Raw genomic sequence first — 16950 nt, 5'->3', positions numbered from 1 at the left:
GACGTCCTACTGTCCGGGCCCGAGCGCGGGGCTGTCCCGCTTTGACCTTGAGCACTCCAGGTTTGTGGGCCGCTGTTTGGTTCCGCTGGCCGCAGCGTGTGATGTTTGGTGGGCAACGCCGTAGGTCAGCCGTTTGGGCAACACGGGGTTAAACTCCATCTGTTGATGCTGGAGTGGCCTTAGTCTTGTGGTGGTTAAATATCGTCTGGTGATGCCTTATATCTTGTGATGCCTGCTTGATAAACGTACAACGGCTTCTGTGTTGAACATTTTTACCATTTGCACACCTGTTATAATAAGCAGAGAGGCCTAAGCAATTTGCCTCCTTAAATGTCCTAAAATCTGCTGGAGATGAGCCTTGCTTCTGGTGAGCTTGCTTTGGGGGAGTCCTTGCATTCTCATTGCTGAGTAATTAGCATTCCTGTGCCTTCTTCCCATATGCAGTAATGTTATGGGTCTCAGATAACTGTACAGTGTGTTACCTGAGTTCTGCCGACTGGGAACGGATGGAAGACTCTTAAACTGTAATCTTCTAGATGTTTGCAGGTAACTGGGGTTCTGTGTGAGGTTGAGTGCTGTAATTTGTAATTTTGTTGCCAGGCCTCCATCTGTATCTGTTCTAAATACCTATGTATCTAAATATTTACATATCAAATGTGCTTTTCTTCTAAGTATGGATAAACTTCTATAAAACAGGATGAAATACAGTAATATCTTTCCTCATGTCTAATGATAGTTTGATGTCTGGACACTGGTTATCCAAAAAGTACAGTCACCTTTAATATAACATAGATGAATGTTATAAGGGTGAATGCCAGTTTAGAAAAAGGCAAAATGTCAGCAGCATAATTCCTGATTTACTTCTAACTGAAATGAGAATAGGTACTTCTGGAACCTAAGTAGCCTGTAAATGAGAAATAGGTGAAGAGAGCTGCATTTCTGATTTACTGAATGTCATATTTTCCCCACCTGTTGGTGACACTGGTGACAGCAGGTATTTAAACAGCATCTTGCACAGACAAGTAATCATACATCTTCCAGTAGGGCCGTGGCTGCACATTTTAGCTCATGGTTATGTTCAGAGAGGAGGTTATATTTATTTTGGCAGTGCTTTTCTTGTGCACAAATACTGGCGTACTACTATGACCACTAGAAACACTCATACAGGCACTGCAAACTAAACTGGTAAGAATGCAGTCTGTCTGGTGTAGGTGGACTTAAATTGTATTCATCTGCCAGTATTGCTCACTTGAATAAGGGGAGGGGGAGTGATTCTCTTAGTTCATCACTGCCTTAGTTGTCTTGACCAGTTTTACTGTTTCCCACCTTTATTTTTAGAATTTTCTCACTTATCTGGGGAGGATTGCTTGGATGAGACTAACTGAAGATATGTATTACTGTTCTACCATTGTTGTTGCTTTAAAAAATATATATATTTTTTGAAAGCAGTTGAGAAAAATAGGAAATAGGACAGAGACAGAACTTAGAGACAATAAAAACAGATAGCACCTGCTTAAGTATAGAATGGAAGAGCAGAACTTTTATATAGTAGAATTTATTTGTATGCATTTAAATTGCTTTTCAGATTAATAATCACGTTGCCTTGATGTGTAGCTGAGAATATTTTAAACTATAAATAATAAAAATAGAAACGGGTTTCTTCTCCTTTTCCACAAACTCTTAGAGAGAAGCAGTGCAGGATCAACCATTTATCTCCAGTATCTGAAAAAAGAAGAATACAGCACCAAAGCTACTCAGGAGATAATTTTTCTGGTCAATGAAACACTATTTTTATCATTTATATTTTAATTTGCTTATGTTCTATGGTATGTGCTTCCTCACTAGAGAGATTTTAGAGCATCTGTGTAGTTGAGCATGCATAACTGGAGTCATTGATGGATTTTTCCATCAATAACATTTTCTGTAATCAGGAGGAACATTAGGAACTTGTACTTAAATATAGTCATTAAAAAAAAAAAGTGAAGCTAAGGAATGGTGTTTTATCTAATTTGATTTCTAGTATCTTTATAAATAAGAGAGAATTTAATCATTTATGTCCTTTCTGGTTTACTTCTGACAAGAGGAAGGCAAACAAGTTTTGGTCCAACAGATTTGTTTCCAGAGCAGTCATCAGAAGACTCTACTTTACAAAGCTCTCTGTCATCCATCTCCAGAACATGTATGATCAGACACATGGCAAAATACAACCACAGTCTAGGTTATGTTTCTGTATACATACGGCTTGTACTGTTACTTCAGAATTTAAATGAACTTCAAAAGATAGAAATTAGTAGGAATAAGAAAGAAATGAATTTGTAGCATCTTAAGATTTCAAAGTATTTAAAAAAGGAGGTTGGGCAGAGTGTTACCCAAACTTGGCATTGGTGAGACTCAGCATGGAGAACTTCTGACGAATGTTTTTGTGAACACTGCAAAGAAATACCAGGGTTGTTTGGAGACAGGAAGCCAAATTCACCTGAAGCTATGTATCAGAACAACAGGAATGGATGAATAAAAGGTTCAGTTCTTCAATTTTAAAGTTATTGTGAGCAAAGAATAAAATAATGAATGCATAGGCTCTTTTTTTTTTAAATTGGTGGATTTTGCTTTAAATTCAGTGTTGGAATGCTGAAGATGTCACAATGCAAACTCGGTGCTAGACTAGAAGCAAGACTCCTCTTTGAGGAGGAGAATACCACCTACTTAATGTAAGGCAATGAAACTCATGTGGTCCTTTCTTGTTTTCCAGGCTGAAATGTATCTATGAATTGGCAAACTTCTTTAAAGCAAATGCAGTACAAATTTGGGTTTAAATGGGTTTGAGTTGTTATTGTTGCTGTGGTGTTTTTTGTTTGTATTGTTTTTAAACTTTCTTATTGCATTAATAGTAGTTGGCTGACAGTAAAACATAAGCAAGAGAAAAAGAGTACCTCAAGCTAAGTCTTCAGCCAGTAAATGGTTGGAGGAGGTCAGAAGAGCTAGCTAATTAAGAAGTGTTTCCAGTTAAGGTATAATGATTACTTGAAGCAATGAGGCTGAAACGTAAAATCAAAAATTTAATTGCAATTCATTTTAGAAACTTTTTCTTGTTCCTGTGGTCAGATATCTGGAGAGAAGGTGACTCAAATGGTGTACCTACCAGTTGCTGCACAGTAAGGTGGGCAGGAGCCGAGTGAGTGCATGGGAGCTGGGCAGTGGCACCGCACGGCAGGGAGAGCACACAGCTCACTGTGGGCAGAGGCAGTGATGGTGCACAGCAGGGGTGCAGATGCATCCACGCTGCAGCACGAGCACTCACTTTCCTGCTGTTTTCTCCAGCCTTCCAAATTTGTGTGGTTACTATGGATCTAGCGATGTCAGATAAATGCTTATCGTATTCTGTTCGAAGTAACACAGGCAACCTACTTTCCAATATGCAGACTTGTAATCTTTTTATGAAGGTTGGGAAATTGCGAACTGTGACGTTGTCAATTTGATTGTGGACAACTGAAAAAGGCTGCACCAATACAGGGGGGTAAGCCAAGCCACATCAACCCGGTAGCAGCTGGTTCTGCTGCAGTGAATAGGTGATAGGCTACATACGTTACACTTCTGAGGTAGGATTTAATGTTTCCCTTTGTCTTCACACTGTCACAGTAACTGGTTTACTCTGGGTGATTACTTTTCATGTTTAAATCAATAAATAAGGTATTATATCTTGCCACTGGAATTACTGAAATGTCAGCACAGGGATTTAAATGAAGGTTATTCTACTACAGAAGACAATTAAAAATGCCTTTACCTATATTGTTTACTTTTTTTTTTTAAACAGATGCTTTGCTGTTAGAATTTGAATTAGTTATAAAGATGATAGCTCTGTAAGCTGAAGTGAAATGAAATTTAAGGAGGAAAACTCTGCAAAAATGCCAGAACAGTAGAGGTCAAATACTGAGTGCTTGTCTCTGCTTTCCTGCAAATGTGTATCTGAGTTAGAGGGAAATGCTGACCAGCTCTAGATCTAAGTCAAGATCTTGATTTATGTTCTTAAATATTGAATGAACTAGCTGATTACGAGAAGGCTTGCTGGATGTTCCTTAAGAATTGTTGAGTTTGTTACTTATTACTCTTGATGAACTCATATCTGGTATATGTCAGACTCTGGAGTACCATAAAAGAGCAAAAGCAGGAAGAACATTTGCATATCTTATCTATTCCCATCAGAATTCTCTCAGTGGTAAACTGAGAATCTTTCATTCTTTCTTTGTGACTTCCTATATATCCAAAAAAAGAAAAGGGGTACTTAATGTGTTTCTAGAGGCAGGTTTTTTTATTTTTCTTTAAACATAGTGATAAGCTTGTTTCATGGATGTGCTCCCTACTGGCTTCAGAATCTATTCAGTTGTTTAATCTAGTCTTTGTATTACAAGCCATATGTGTTTGATTCTCGTTCAAACAAGAATTAAATGAGAGTCTCTCAGAAAAACATTTCATGTTGATTTAGAGGTCGTCAATATGGATAATGACATTAAAAGGAATACAAACACCTGACTTGATATTCTTCCACAAAAAGAAATTATAGTTCTTATCTGTAAATTTTTATTTGTTAGAAAAGTGTACTGAGAAGTTACTTGTCACAATATGTTTCCTAGAGTTCTCTACATTCCTGCAGGATAGCAGTGAGGTTTGGGCTAGTTCAATGTACAGTGAGTATATAGTTGTTAGTCATGCCTCATCTTTTATATCTTTCATTGCTGTATTTAATAACAACTGGCTGAAGTAACAAGCTCAAGCTGCTCTTCAGAAGGCATTAAGATGTATTTTTGACACATTCTGAATATAAGAGGACTCTAAACAGATTAGTTGTAATTGGAAAGTCTTTGTTTATTGGTAGAAGAAAATATATATTTCCAGTGCAAGTATTAAGACACTAGCTTGGAATTTACAGTAGTTTGCTGTTCATGCTTTTAAACACTTCTGAGGAGAAGTGAAATATAATGAATTGTCAAATGACAGGATGTCTGTTCTCTGTGTATTCAAATCTGTTCATGTAAAGTATAGTTAAAGATGTTTCCGCTGTTATCAGCTTGGTATGTGGGCACTGCACACAGCTTAAAATCAAACAGTGCTGTGAAATATGAAATTTTTCTTTTCTGCTAGGTTTTTTCTTTTGCTATACATCCCATAGCTTGAATCACCAGAAAACTTCAGAAGTAGACTTTGAATAGACACTGAACTGCTAGAGCTCTGAATTCCAAGTAAGCAGGATTGTTAGCTAAGGTTCATGCTGTACTAGGGACAAATCTTGAGGAAATAAGCATGTCTGCACTCCACAATGATCAGCCCTTTGGCTTGCACCAGCAAGCGACCTGTTCTGTATTGCAGGTGGGTGGAAAGCAGATAAGCCTATGAGTTCTGTGAAGCTTGAGAAAAAATGTGAGAATGGAACAGCAGCAAATCAAACCTGGAGAGGAACTTTGGGGTACAACAGCTGCTGGAGTGTTTATAAGTAGTTGGAAAGTCTTTCAATCTTGTGATAAAGTGAAGACATACTTATATGAATGTGTTAATGTGTTCTTCTCAATGTAGTCTCTTTAGCTTCAGCCAAAGCCACTTAGAGTCTCATAAATGGTCCAGTAGTTTGCCTTGATGCGACACAGAAGGCTTTCAAGCACGTAAGTTTGGGAAGGATGAGCATTTGCTGTGAAAAATACAATTGTAGGAGTAGCATCCTAACATGACACAAAGGAAAGACAGTACTGCCTCGGTGATGAAGGGAACTGCAGGCTTACATAACCCTCAGCAAAAGGAGATCCACAGGCCAGGTAACTGCTTTCTTTGACAAAGACATGCCTTAAGAGTACAGGTATCTAGATGTATCAAGAATTGTGTGGTGTCTTGTCATTTTGTTGTTTTTTAATTCCCTCGAAGTTAAAGTAGAAGTAGTAAGCATCAAGACCTGCTTCTGTGATTTAAACATCATTTTCAAATGTATATTATATTATCAAATAGTTTGAAAGTAGATAGCATTTCACAGATGATGTAAATTCATCATGAGTAATAAATGTTATTCTCATACACTGCTGTTTCCTTTACCTCATCTGTTAAGAGGCATGGTCATCTAACTAGTCAGTTGTCCATGTCCTGACACACGCTCCAGGAGACCAGGTGAGCCTTCAATCTGAGGGAATTTGATCTCACTTTGTGATGTGTATGCCAAAAGGGGAAAAAAAAAAACAACTATCAAAACAACGAGTAGTGCTCTTCATCTCTTTTAAAGATAAATATATTACATTTTATATTTATATATTATATAAAAATTCAAGGAAACGTGACCATTAGCATAGGGTAGTAACAAATACATTTTTCTTCTCTATGCAGGACTTCAAAATTGATATTATATGAATAAATGAAAATACAAACTAGAAGACCAGGATAATTTCATTAGTATCAGCTGGTAGGCAACAAACGTTGTTTTAAAATACAAATTATTCATTTAGTTGTTTGTGTTTTTTCCTGATAAGACCAGAATATTTTGACCAGTTTATTAAGACAAAAAACACTGTTCTTTTAATGTTGTGTTCCTGCTGTTTTTGTCTAATCTTTGATAATCTTGAATCAGTCCAAATTGTTGGCTTTCAGATTTTTCAAGCACTTCAGGAAGACAGAGTCCTGTTTCCCACACAGCCATAAGAGGTTGCATTTATGTAGTAGCTGAATAAAAGATGATAATGATGCTTTCTTGACTCAAAAAAAGCATTATTCACTGTGTTAAGTTCTTCCTCAATCTTTTGTGACGGGGAAAAGGAGAATCATATTGCTTTTGTATGTTGGTCCTTTCTTCTTTTTAGCGTTAACATTTTACTTTACATTTGGAGATCAGATGCTGGCAGCCTTGCAACAGTCTCTGAGAAATCTGTTGGTATTCTGTAACTATTTCAAAGCAAAACTCTTCTCTTTGTGATCTTAATCCAAAGAGAATATGGTTATTATAAAGTGAAACCACACAAACTTTTAAGTAAAAAAAAAAAAGAGGTCTAAGTCCTTTGCACCATAAGGAAAACTATTGGTTTGGCACTCGAATATATTTTGAAATAATACTCTGCATTTCTATTCTGCCTTGGAGACAATTTGTAATTAGCCTGACATCAGAACCAGAAATGTAAAAAGTTAGTAGGTATAGACCTTTTTATTCACTCCTGCTATGCTAGTTACAGACAAAAGCAGTAAAAAGCTATATAATTATTTTCTTTTTGCTGCTTTCCTTGTAATGCTGAGATATGAGCAGGGCATGAACAATGTGAGAAGCAAAGTAGTAATAAAGACCAAAAAAAATAAGAAGTGTGGAATCTCAGTTGTTCTGGAAGACATAAGGTCAATGAGAGGAATGAAGAAGAGACAATATCTGATGCTTTATATCTACTGTGTCACGAAGGTTGGAGTTAGTGGCTTCTCAGAGTTCGCTCTGCACCACGTAGCATGGTGCTGTGCTGCCTCTGACTAAAGTAATACTTATAAAATGTTCTTCTGAAAAAAAAAAAAAAGAAGCTCAAGAGGATTAAAGATGGATTTGCATTGATTGATCTTCGGAAGCAACTGTTAAGTAAAGGGATGAAAAAGAGGGAGCAAAAATCTGTTAGAGTACTTATCTGATAAGCTTGACAGTCATGACATTTCAAGTCTGATTTATGGCTGTCTCTAATTTGAGCATGTTGGAATGTGGCTTTCTTCACATTTACCTTATGGAGTGCTGAACAGAGAAAATGTACTGTGATGCTGTAACGTGATGAAAACTACAGTGATAGTAGTAGCTGGCACAATTCTAGACTATAGCAACTATAGACAACCCAAATACAGCAGCCATAGATACAAAAACAAAGAAAAACTGCTTACCATTGGAAGGCTTTAAACGGGTAGGGAACTGCAGCAAGACATCCTCACCTCCACTGCCAACCCTTAAATGAGGTCTGGGAGGGGGGTCAATCCTGGTTCCACCCTTTTTGGTCAGTCAGGTTTGTTGCACACACCTGAGCTCCCCTGGGTTGGCCCTGCCTTCCCACCAGGTGCTCAATCACTGTTTCAGGCCACAAGTTAGCATTTCTGTTACAAGTACTGCTGTAGCTTGCAGTGTTGGGGGTTTTTGTAAAAACTTGGTTTAGAGTTGGCTTTAGGTAGCTGCAAACAACAAGCAGTTGATCCCAAGGCTTCAATGTTTAGATGGTGATGATGACCTCTTATAAAGCTACTGATGAAGTTAGGAGATAGCACGCTGTTTTGGGTAGAATGCTGCTTGAAGGGAGGGGTAGATAAAGTATAAATTTAGGGATTTTGTGTCCTTATAAGGAGTTTTAAACTGATAATATATGAAAAAATGTAGAAAAGTATGTATGTGTTTCGGATCTATGTTGTACGTGTTTATTACGTGAAATAATACAAATTTAATTTTTAGTCATCTTGAACTCATTCAAAACCTTGAACTTTACCTAGTAGAATTAAAAAATATATTTTTATATCCCTCAGCTGGAGAACCACCAGACATCAGAACATCACTTTTTATTTCTGTTAGTGTTTCTACTCTGTTATTTCATAGACTCTTAATTTCAAACATTGCCACAATTTTGCCATGCTGCTGCTTGCAGAATTGGTGCCAATGAGGCTGGCTCTTTTTTCATGGTGAAAGATCTCACTGAAACTGTTGTTTTCAGCATGACTTCTATTTATTGTACCTGGTAGGCAGTCTTGTGAATGCAGTTTCTTTATTGTTATTGCTATTTCATGGTTGTTTTTTTTACCTGCGGATAAAAACAACACGCAATTTTCTTCGTGCGTTCCTTTAATTAAGAGAGAGAAGAGCAGCATTTGTTGAGTGTGAAATCTTTTCTGAAATTGAATATCAGAAAGTTCCCAAATGGCTTTAGTTAAAAGGGACTCAGAAGTCTCCTTTCATGGAAATGCTACAACTGAATTTCCCATTACGGATTGCAAGTGCTTGAGGCTGAAGTAGCATTGAAAGTACGTGGGTGTGTGGAGGGAGAGAGAGTGGGTGGAAAAAAATAAAAATAGTGATTGGAATTTCATGAAATACTTTCATAGGACATGAATTATTTACAAGGTGCTGTTTCACAAAATAGAACATCTTAATTACCTCATGTAAATAACGTGGGATTAAAATATACAGGGAAAATTTCAAAAGCCTCTGATTACAGGGCACTGTTAGACTTATACTTTTGGTGTGTGTGAATGATAATAAAAAATACTAAGTAGGGTGGTATTTCTGAATTGGAATATGAGTGTTGTAGATGGGTTGAGGCATGAAAGTATTTCAGAATAATGTGTGACCTAATGTGTGTGCTTCAGTCTTCTACTTGGAAGTAATTCTAAAATAAATAAAATGGTGTTCTCTGTTTTCAGAAGGGCTGATTTGTGGCATAGTGGTGGTTTTTTGGTTTGTTTTTTTGTGGTTGTTCTTTTTGTTTTGTTTGCTTTTCCTTCTGCTGATGGACTCAGAGGTGGGGAAAAATAAAATAACATCATCTTGTACTGTTCAGAATAAACAGCTTCTGAGGCGAGGGGCAAGGCATTAATTTTCCAAATGTCTCTTATTTTTTTATGAAGATTTGGTTCTAAATGCGCTCTTTAGGATATGTTTTAAATATTTGTGAGCAGTATGGATGCTTTTTTGTAGGATTTGCTGTAAATAGCCTAACTTCAATTTGATATTTCTGTAATGCCTTTCATGAGGAAAATGCCTTGTTCTCTGAATGAAATTGTTTTAGTAATGTGTCTGTGTTTTTATTCGCTTATGTATTTTGAACAGGTAATGATTGTACATGAATTACAAGCTGGTCACTAGTGGGGACACTGTGGGAGGATGAACACAGAAGAGCTGGAGCTACTGACAGATTCCAAGTACAGAAACTATGTAGCAGCAGTTGACAAAGCACTGAAGAACTTTGAATATTCCAGCGAATGGGCAGATTTAATATCAGCACTTGGAAAGCTGAACAAGGTATGTCCATTGGGTGCCTTTGGAAAAAAAATCAGGAATTGACAAGGAGTGTATAATAGGGTAATAATGCAGAAGGGTGAGATTTCAGCAGGGCTCCAACATGCCTGGAAATGTTAGACAATTTGAATTGTATGTTGAGTATGGGCAGGGAGCATTAAATCAAACAAATGACTTTCTGAATCTTACAGTACGATGCTCTCTTATCATAAGTAAGAGGGAATGTTGTCTGTGTTTCTGGTGGAACTAAGTGTAACATCTTTTTCATAAACATGTACTTTTGATCTCATTTAATTTTACTTAAAATAGTTTGAAAGATGGAAGCCTGTTTAAATATTTTAATATGATGTATGAATTACAGAATTTGTAAGCCATTTGTTGACCAGAGAATGCTATTCTGATTCATGCCAATAGTATGTTCAGTGTATACTATCACTGTGATTTTTAATAGCTATTTACAAATGTGTACAGGTTCTGAAAGATCTTGTTCTGATCAGTCTGTTGAGGAGTTTCTAGGTATCTTCAGTCAGGGTCATGAAGTTCTCTTTACATGTTGCACTTTTTACCAGTGTGAAGCTCTATAGAATTTGGAACAGAAAAATACAGATCTGAAGCAATTACATTCTGTGCTTTTAACCCTATGGAAAGTCAAGATCAACAATACTGTTGGCAACGTCAGCAGGATAGTTCCTTTGTGTAAACTCTGCCTTTCATAGAGAAAGCTATGATATTTGGAACAAAAAATAAAAAGAAATATAAATCTGTGTCTTGAAGTGTTCATGCAGTTTTAGACAGTGGTAAACTTGTGTGTTGCCTTACTTTATGGCAGTTTTGGACCTTTTGGTTGTGAGTTTTTTTGGGGATAATTTTAGTAGTTCTCTCTGAGCTGTTGGCAATGTATTTGATGAATGGAGACTGTTGTTTTCCTGAACTGCCATAGCACGATTATGGGAGAAAAGGCCTACTAAAATGAAACAAATAAGCTGTAAGTGTGGAGCCCGTTGCAAATGAAGTTTTAAATGCCTTGGCATTTCCAGTCGTAGCAGATGTCTTGTACAGGTGAAAGGCATTGCAAAGAAAAAGCTCCAAAGTGCATTTTGAAAGGTTGGTTTACTGTGTATTGTGACTTACTGGCCATGTTTGGGAACTAATTTGGAAAATATGCATATGATGTTTAACTTATCTGTTTTGTTCTGTTTTTCTTAATGTACTGATTTGTTTATCAGGTACTACAGAACAATGCGAAGTACCAGGTAGTTCCTAAAAAGCTGACTATAGGAAAGCGCTTAGCACAATGCCTTCATCCAGCTTTGCCAGGTGGAGTTCATCGGAAGGCTCTTGAAACGTATGAAATCATCTTCAAAATCATTGGGCCCAAACGTTTGGCCAAAGATCTTTTCCTCTACAGGTACTTCAGTTTAAGCAATTCTATTCCAAATGTGTCATTGAAATTCTCTTGTTTTTTATGCATTTTATGTTAATAATATTGCTTTGTTATAAGGCAAGAATCAAGCAATTTCTTTTGCTCAAGTTACTGATGTTTGTGTAATACTGTTCTTCTGAATCCTGTATATCAGAAGACATACAGGTCGCCTAAGTTTTCCTGGGAACAAGCTCTCTTTTGCTAAGAAACCTGGCATTCATTTTTTCTTCACTGAAATAAACAAAGCTTTGTGCAAATATGTGCAACAATTGAAGTGTTAAAACTTATTTCAATGTATTTACTTTTTTTCCATTACTTGACTATAGCTTATTACAAGAAATTTACTCTTCCAAGCAATCAAAGCAGTCGTACAGAAAGATTGTTTCTTCTGTTAGAATGCTGGGCAAGTACAAAACATCTTATTGTCAGTCTCTAGGATTGAAGATAATAAAGGTGAAAGAACCTTGAAAAGAAAGTGTTAAACTATTCTGATTCCTGAACTTCCAGCAGGTTCTCTCAGATGGAAAGCAGGATGTTAACTATTTTTATGCAAGAAATCAATATATGCGTGCACACACAGAGTCACATGTGGATTTTAATTTCTAGCTATCCCTAGAGATTGAAATTTCATCAATTTGAGAATCTGTAGAATTAAAACAGAATTCTGATGAGGTAGCAGAAGCGTATCCTAATGCTTGGAAACAAATTGTATACCTTAAATTCAGCTATTCTGTCTTGCATGGGCAATATGCTCACAAATAGTGGCTTTTTTTTGGAAGGAGGAATCTCAGTTCTATGTTGGCTGTTGTTTTTTTAAATTTTTTTGAACTTGTAGCTCAGTCTTTTTTTGTTTGTGCTTTGATTTCAGTAGCTGCAGTATCTCAGTAACAGTAAGTTCTAGGACAGAGAAAAAATGCTACCTTGTGTAATGTAACTAAGAGCCATTGTTGCGGATGCTTGGGGGGAGACTAGGACATTTACATTATTGCATTATCAAAGATTCCAGTATTTTTCATGTAAGCAGAATGACTGTGTCTAAGCATCTTGAAGGATGAGTAGTAGCCTTACAAAGAAAGACTGTGGAATAGTGTTTTAGTTATTGAACAAAAAGGCATTTTCTGTAGAGAAACAAACCAATTGAGAATAGTAAGGCAGCGTTTCCTATTGATAAAGGCAACAATAGATTATACAACTTTGCAATTTGCAAAGACTTTCATTTTTCTGTAACATATAAAATTTGTATCCAAAATGATTTTTAATAGTTGATCTACAGGAATATATTTTGACACATAGAGAAGAGGATGAATGAGCAGTTTGAAGAGGGGGGAAAAAAAAGGGTCTTCAGTCTCTTAACATCAGTCATCAATGATATTGAAGATTGCATTTATATGCACACATTTTGATTACTGGTGTTGTTTGTAACCACTTCTTATATTTAGTACCAATAGCAAAAATGTTTTTAGTATCTAGAAAGCTCTCCTTTATTTAGCTGATTATATTTGTAGCTTTCATGAACTTTTCAAATTAAACTCAAACTTATTTCTCTTTTTTTTTTTTCTTTAAGTATTTTGTTGTAAACATAAACTGTTTCACTTAAGCCATTTCCAAATATATATATATATATATATGTATATAGAAATTTTTCCCCACAGTTCCGGGCTATTTCCACTCCTTGCCAATGCCGCTATGTCTGTCAAGCCAACGTTACTGAGTCTGTATGAGATTTACTACCTCCCTCTGGGGAAAACACTGAAACCAGGTCTGCAAGGACTGTTAACTGGAATTCTGCCTGGTTTAGAGGAGGGGTCAGAATATTATGAAAGGTAAGAATGGATATGTTAATAAAGCAATATGACTGATTATTTTTCTTGCAACTTTTCATTAAATATTTGTAGATTTTTTTGAAGATATGATATTTAATTTCATTCAGTCATATTAATTGCATCTGAGCATTATGATGGAAGATACCTAACATTACTTATGATAGATTATCTGTTAATTGTTCCTGATGTTGAAAGAGACTTGACATTAAGTAGACTTAGTGTTATAATTCAATTTCTGGAGATGTATAGCATGTCAAGAACTAGAGAAACTAGGAACCACTTGAGTCTAGAAGCACTTCTTTACTGTGTGAGTGATGGAGTGTTGGCTCAGAGTGCCCAGAGGCTGTGGAGTCTCCTCCTTGTTGCTCTTCAGAAGCTGTCTTGATGTGTTCCTTTTCACCCTGCTCTGGGCATCCTTGCTTGGGCATCGCCTGGACCACATGTTCACAGGGCCCTTTCAGCCTTAGCCCTTCTGGGATTCTGTGAATTTACTGCTTGTTTCTTTCCACTGAAGTTATATTTGCTGTAGTCCTAGTCTAAAACATGTAACTGAATTCAGGACGCACAGCCCAAGCTTCTATTGTTAAGATTTATTCTTTACCATATCTAAAGTATCATTAAAACACCTACATTAGAGTTGACAGCAATGATCCATTTATCTGCATAGGTTATTAATATATTTTGAGCAGAGTGGCCTGGGAGGTAATAGTTTTACCTTAAGTGGGCTTAGGCTTTCTGGGTATCTTGACCATAGTGTCTGGCGCACTGGGATCTTAACAAAGCAAAGCAAGTCATTGTGGAATTGTTAATGTGCTTACATATTCTGGATATTTCCAAGAATGTTGCTTGGAGCTCCGGAAGCTGGGATTTTACAGCTTGTACATGAAGCACAATTGTAACTGTATCTCTTTCCTGTAGATACAGTGTAGTTGGTATACCTATTTCAGTGGGTAAGGGGCTACTTCTTTGCTACTTCTTTCCATTACTCTCCAGGGGCCACTTTGCTTGCCTCCCAGGTCTGTCATGGTTGTGTGAAGGTGCCACAGGAGATGGCAGAAATGAGGGTAATGGAAGGGATTGCTCTTGCTCAAACAGTTGTTATGCCCTATTGCCAGAAGTGCTTGGTGCAAGGAAGGAGGGAACAAAAGCTGTATCCTTAAGTAGATGTGCTCCCCTGTTCTGTGTTCAGCAACAGTTGCCTTAAGTAGCAGATGAAAAACCTGTTTGAACAGGAATAGTTGGACTTTCTGTAGGCAAGCGGAAGCATTTTGTAAGCCAGGCTGGCTTGCTAGGTTAGATCATTGAATCCAGATTGCATTTGGTGGTTCAGAACATGATCAGCCACCCAAAATACAGTGTTAGTCTTCCAGTAAGACTTGATCACTTATTTATTAGAAATGGGGATAGTGGCAAGGACGTGGATGCATGACCTAATTCAGCTGATGACTTTATTTTGCAGAACAAACACACTGTTGGAAAAGGTTGCCTCAGCTGTGGATCAGTCAGCGTTCTATAGTGCTCTCTGGGGTAGTCTTCTCACAAGCCCTGCGGTTCGCTTGCCTGGAATCACTTACGTTCTCTCCCACTTGAATAGGAAGCTTTCAATGGAAGATCAACTCTATATAATTGGCAGTGATATTGAATTAATGGTAATGTTTTGTTGACACCAGTAACATCGGTGTTAGACTTGGTTATGTAATAACATACTTCCAGAGTGGCTTAAATGTCTTCTGTATCTTTGAATATAGCCTTTGAAAATAATAATAATAAAAAAGTGCATTTCTTTGTTCTACCTCCAATTAAACTGATGTTTTGGGGGCATGATAAATGTTGCAAAGCTGAATTAATGTTTCAGAACTGCTTAGATTTTGTGTAAAACTGTCCATTCGTTACTCCTCCATTTAAATTTTTTTTTTGTATTTTTGAAGAATATATAGTATTGTTTTGTCCTTTAATATACTGTTACTATGGAGCAAAAGTTTAATGTTTATATAGTACATGGAATCTATTGATTGTGTTTCCTCTGGCCAGCCTGGTGTAGTTGTTAGTGACCCTGCACATAGCAGGGGGGTTGAAACTAGATGATTATTATGGTCCTCTTCTACCCAGGCCAATCTATGATTCTATGATTCAGTGGTAAAATAACTATTTCTGTTTTTATCTTGTTTAATTATTCAAAATTATTTTAAAATAGCTATATTATACATATTTATAAGCGACTATTTTTATTCTGTGAATGTTCAGTTACATCTACTTGCAACAATTCTGTTACTTCAGGTGGAAGCAGTAAGCACATCAGTGCAGGATACCAGTGTTTTAGTACAACGGAGTACACTGGACCTTATCCTTTTTTGTTTTCCTTTCCATATGAGCCAGGTAGGCTATTAATATAAGAGATACTAATTAGCAGACTCCTAAGTGTATTCTACTGCTTAATTATTAGCAGTACTTAGAAATATTTATTAATGATTTATTTCATGATTGAATAGAATCGTGTGTAAGAGTTGCTCTGATAGATTTGGTTATTCTCATATCATGATATTGGCCCTTGTTCTTTCTAACTCTATGCATAACCTTTTAACTTTTGTGTCCACAAGCCCAATGTAATGTTATGTCTAATCAGGAGCTTTTGACTTGCCCTAATTTGATCTGCAAACAAGTTACTTGTTCATGTTCTGTTTTCAGTTCTAAGCATTGAAAAGCAGTTAAAGTTGATCCTCTTCAGAACATGAGAGAATTAAAGATTTGTTTATTAATTGTTTATTGATATGTCTCTTTTTAATTTTTTTCAATTATTATTTTTTAATATATGTCCGTGAAGTTGATTCATACTTTCTCAGAAATGATAGAAATTTCTTACTTTGCTGTTTTTAATTTCTTCAGGCAACGCGTCCCGACATGATCAGAATTTTGTCAGCAGCCCTACATGTAGTGCTGCGCAGGGATATGTCACTCAACCGAAGGCTTTATGCATGGCTTCTGGGTAGGTTTGTTTTATTTGGTAATTGGTTTTATTTTTGACTGAAAGTTGAAGAAAAATCATTTGTCCATTGGCTGCATTTTGTGTTATGGAGAAAAGGATTATTGGAAAAGGGAAATATCTTTCGTATTGTTAGGAAGAAAAGCAGCATCCTTCTCTGTTGGCATAACAAATGAAGAATGTTATTCTGGAACTACTTCCTGTTACATAAATTATTTGTGCATTTTCCTGTAGCAGTGGTTATATGGGCCGCATTCAGGAAGAAAGCCTGGTATAATAGGCCTGCATAAATGGACGTTGAAAGGCAAGTTTTGTCTCCCTAACATCTTACAGTGGAAGAATTGATAACAGGCATTACAGCATTGGACAGTTGGAGCGTATTAGGAAAAAGGGGATGAAAGTAAAACAATGTCAGAATGTGTTGATACTATATTTATGGAGGGCTGAATATGCTAACCTTAACTTTAAGCTTTGTTAAATATTTGTGTGGTTGAATTAACAAATCATCAATCACTTTAATTGGCCTTCAAGGTGCTAATACAGAACTTCAACCTCTTTTTGGGAATGAAAATGGAATGATGACATGGCAGACACTTTCACTTCTATCAAGTGATAGATTACTAATGTAATACGTGTTTATTCTTTTATATGAAAGCAGTTGATAGTCAAAAAAGAGTGATAGAGAAGGAAAGATGTTTAGAAGACTTTAGTAACTACTTTGGGTAGTATTTAGAAAATGAGA

At 36.5% G+C, this 16950-nt stretch overlaps 1 protein-coding gene across 8 annotated transcripts in view; it reads left to right on the top strand.

Moving 5' to 3' along the window:
* The first annotated feature begins 40 nt into the window (after positions 1-40).
* Positions 41-16950, top strand: part of DOP1A (DOP1 leucine zipper like protein A) — a 63791-nt gene continuing 46881 nt past the window's right edge. For 2 of the 8 annotated variants that reach the window (XM_019613134.2, XM_019613130.2), the window contains exons 1-8: positions 4968-5801; positions 6358-6433; positions 9794-9985; positions 11209-11390; positions 13058-13228; positions 14688-14877; positions 15506-15604; positions 16112-16211. In XM_019613134.2, coding sequence (XP_019468679.1) covers positions 9848-9985; positions 11209-11390; positions 13058-13228; positions 14688-14877; positions 15506-15604; positions 16112-16211 — 880 coding nt within the window. In that variant the 5' untranslated portion in view covers positions 4968-5801; positions 6358-6433; positions 9794-9847. Of the gene's footprint in view, positions 61-127; positions 547-2625; positions 2709-4966; positions 5802-6357; positions 6434-9793; positions 9986-11208; positions 11391-13057; positions 13229-14687; positions 14878-15505; positions 15605-16111; positions 16212-16950 lie in introns of those variants that run through there. The other 6 variants (XM_031552552.1, XM_031552553.1, XM_019613132.2 and 3 more) reach the window with 6 other exon arrangements.

Source organism: Meleagris gallopavo, chromosome 2 (assembly GCF_000146605.3).
Source record: "Meleagris gallopavo isolate NT-WF06-2002-E0010 breed Aviagen turkey brand Nicholas breeding stock chromosome 2, Turkey_5.1, whole genome shotgun sequence".
NCBI classification, from domain to species: domain Eukaryota; kingdom Metazoa; phylum Chordata; class Aves; order Galliformes; family Phasianidae; genus Meleagris; species Meleagris gallopavo.
Note: the sequence above shows the minus strand (reverse complement) of the source record. Positions and strands in the feature narration are given on the sequence as shown.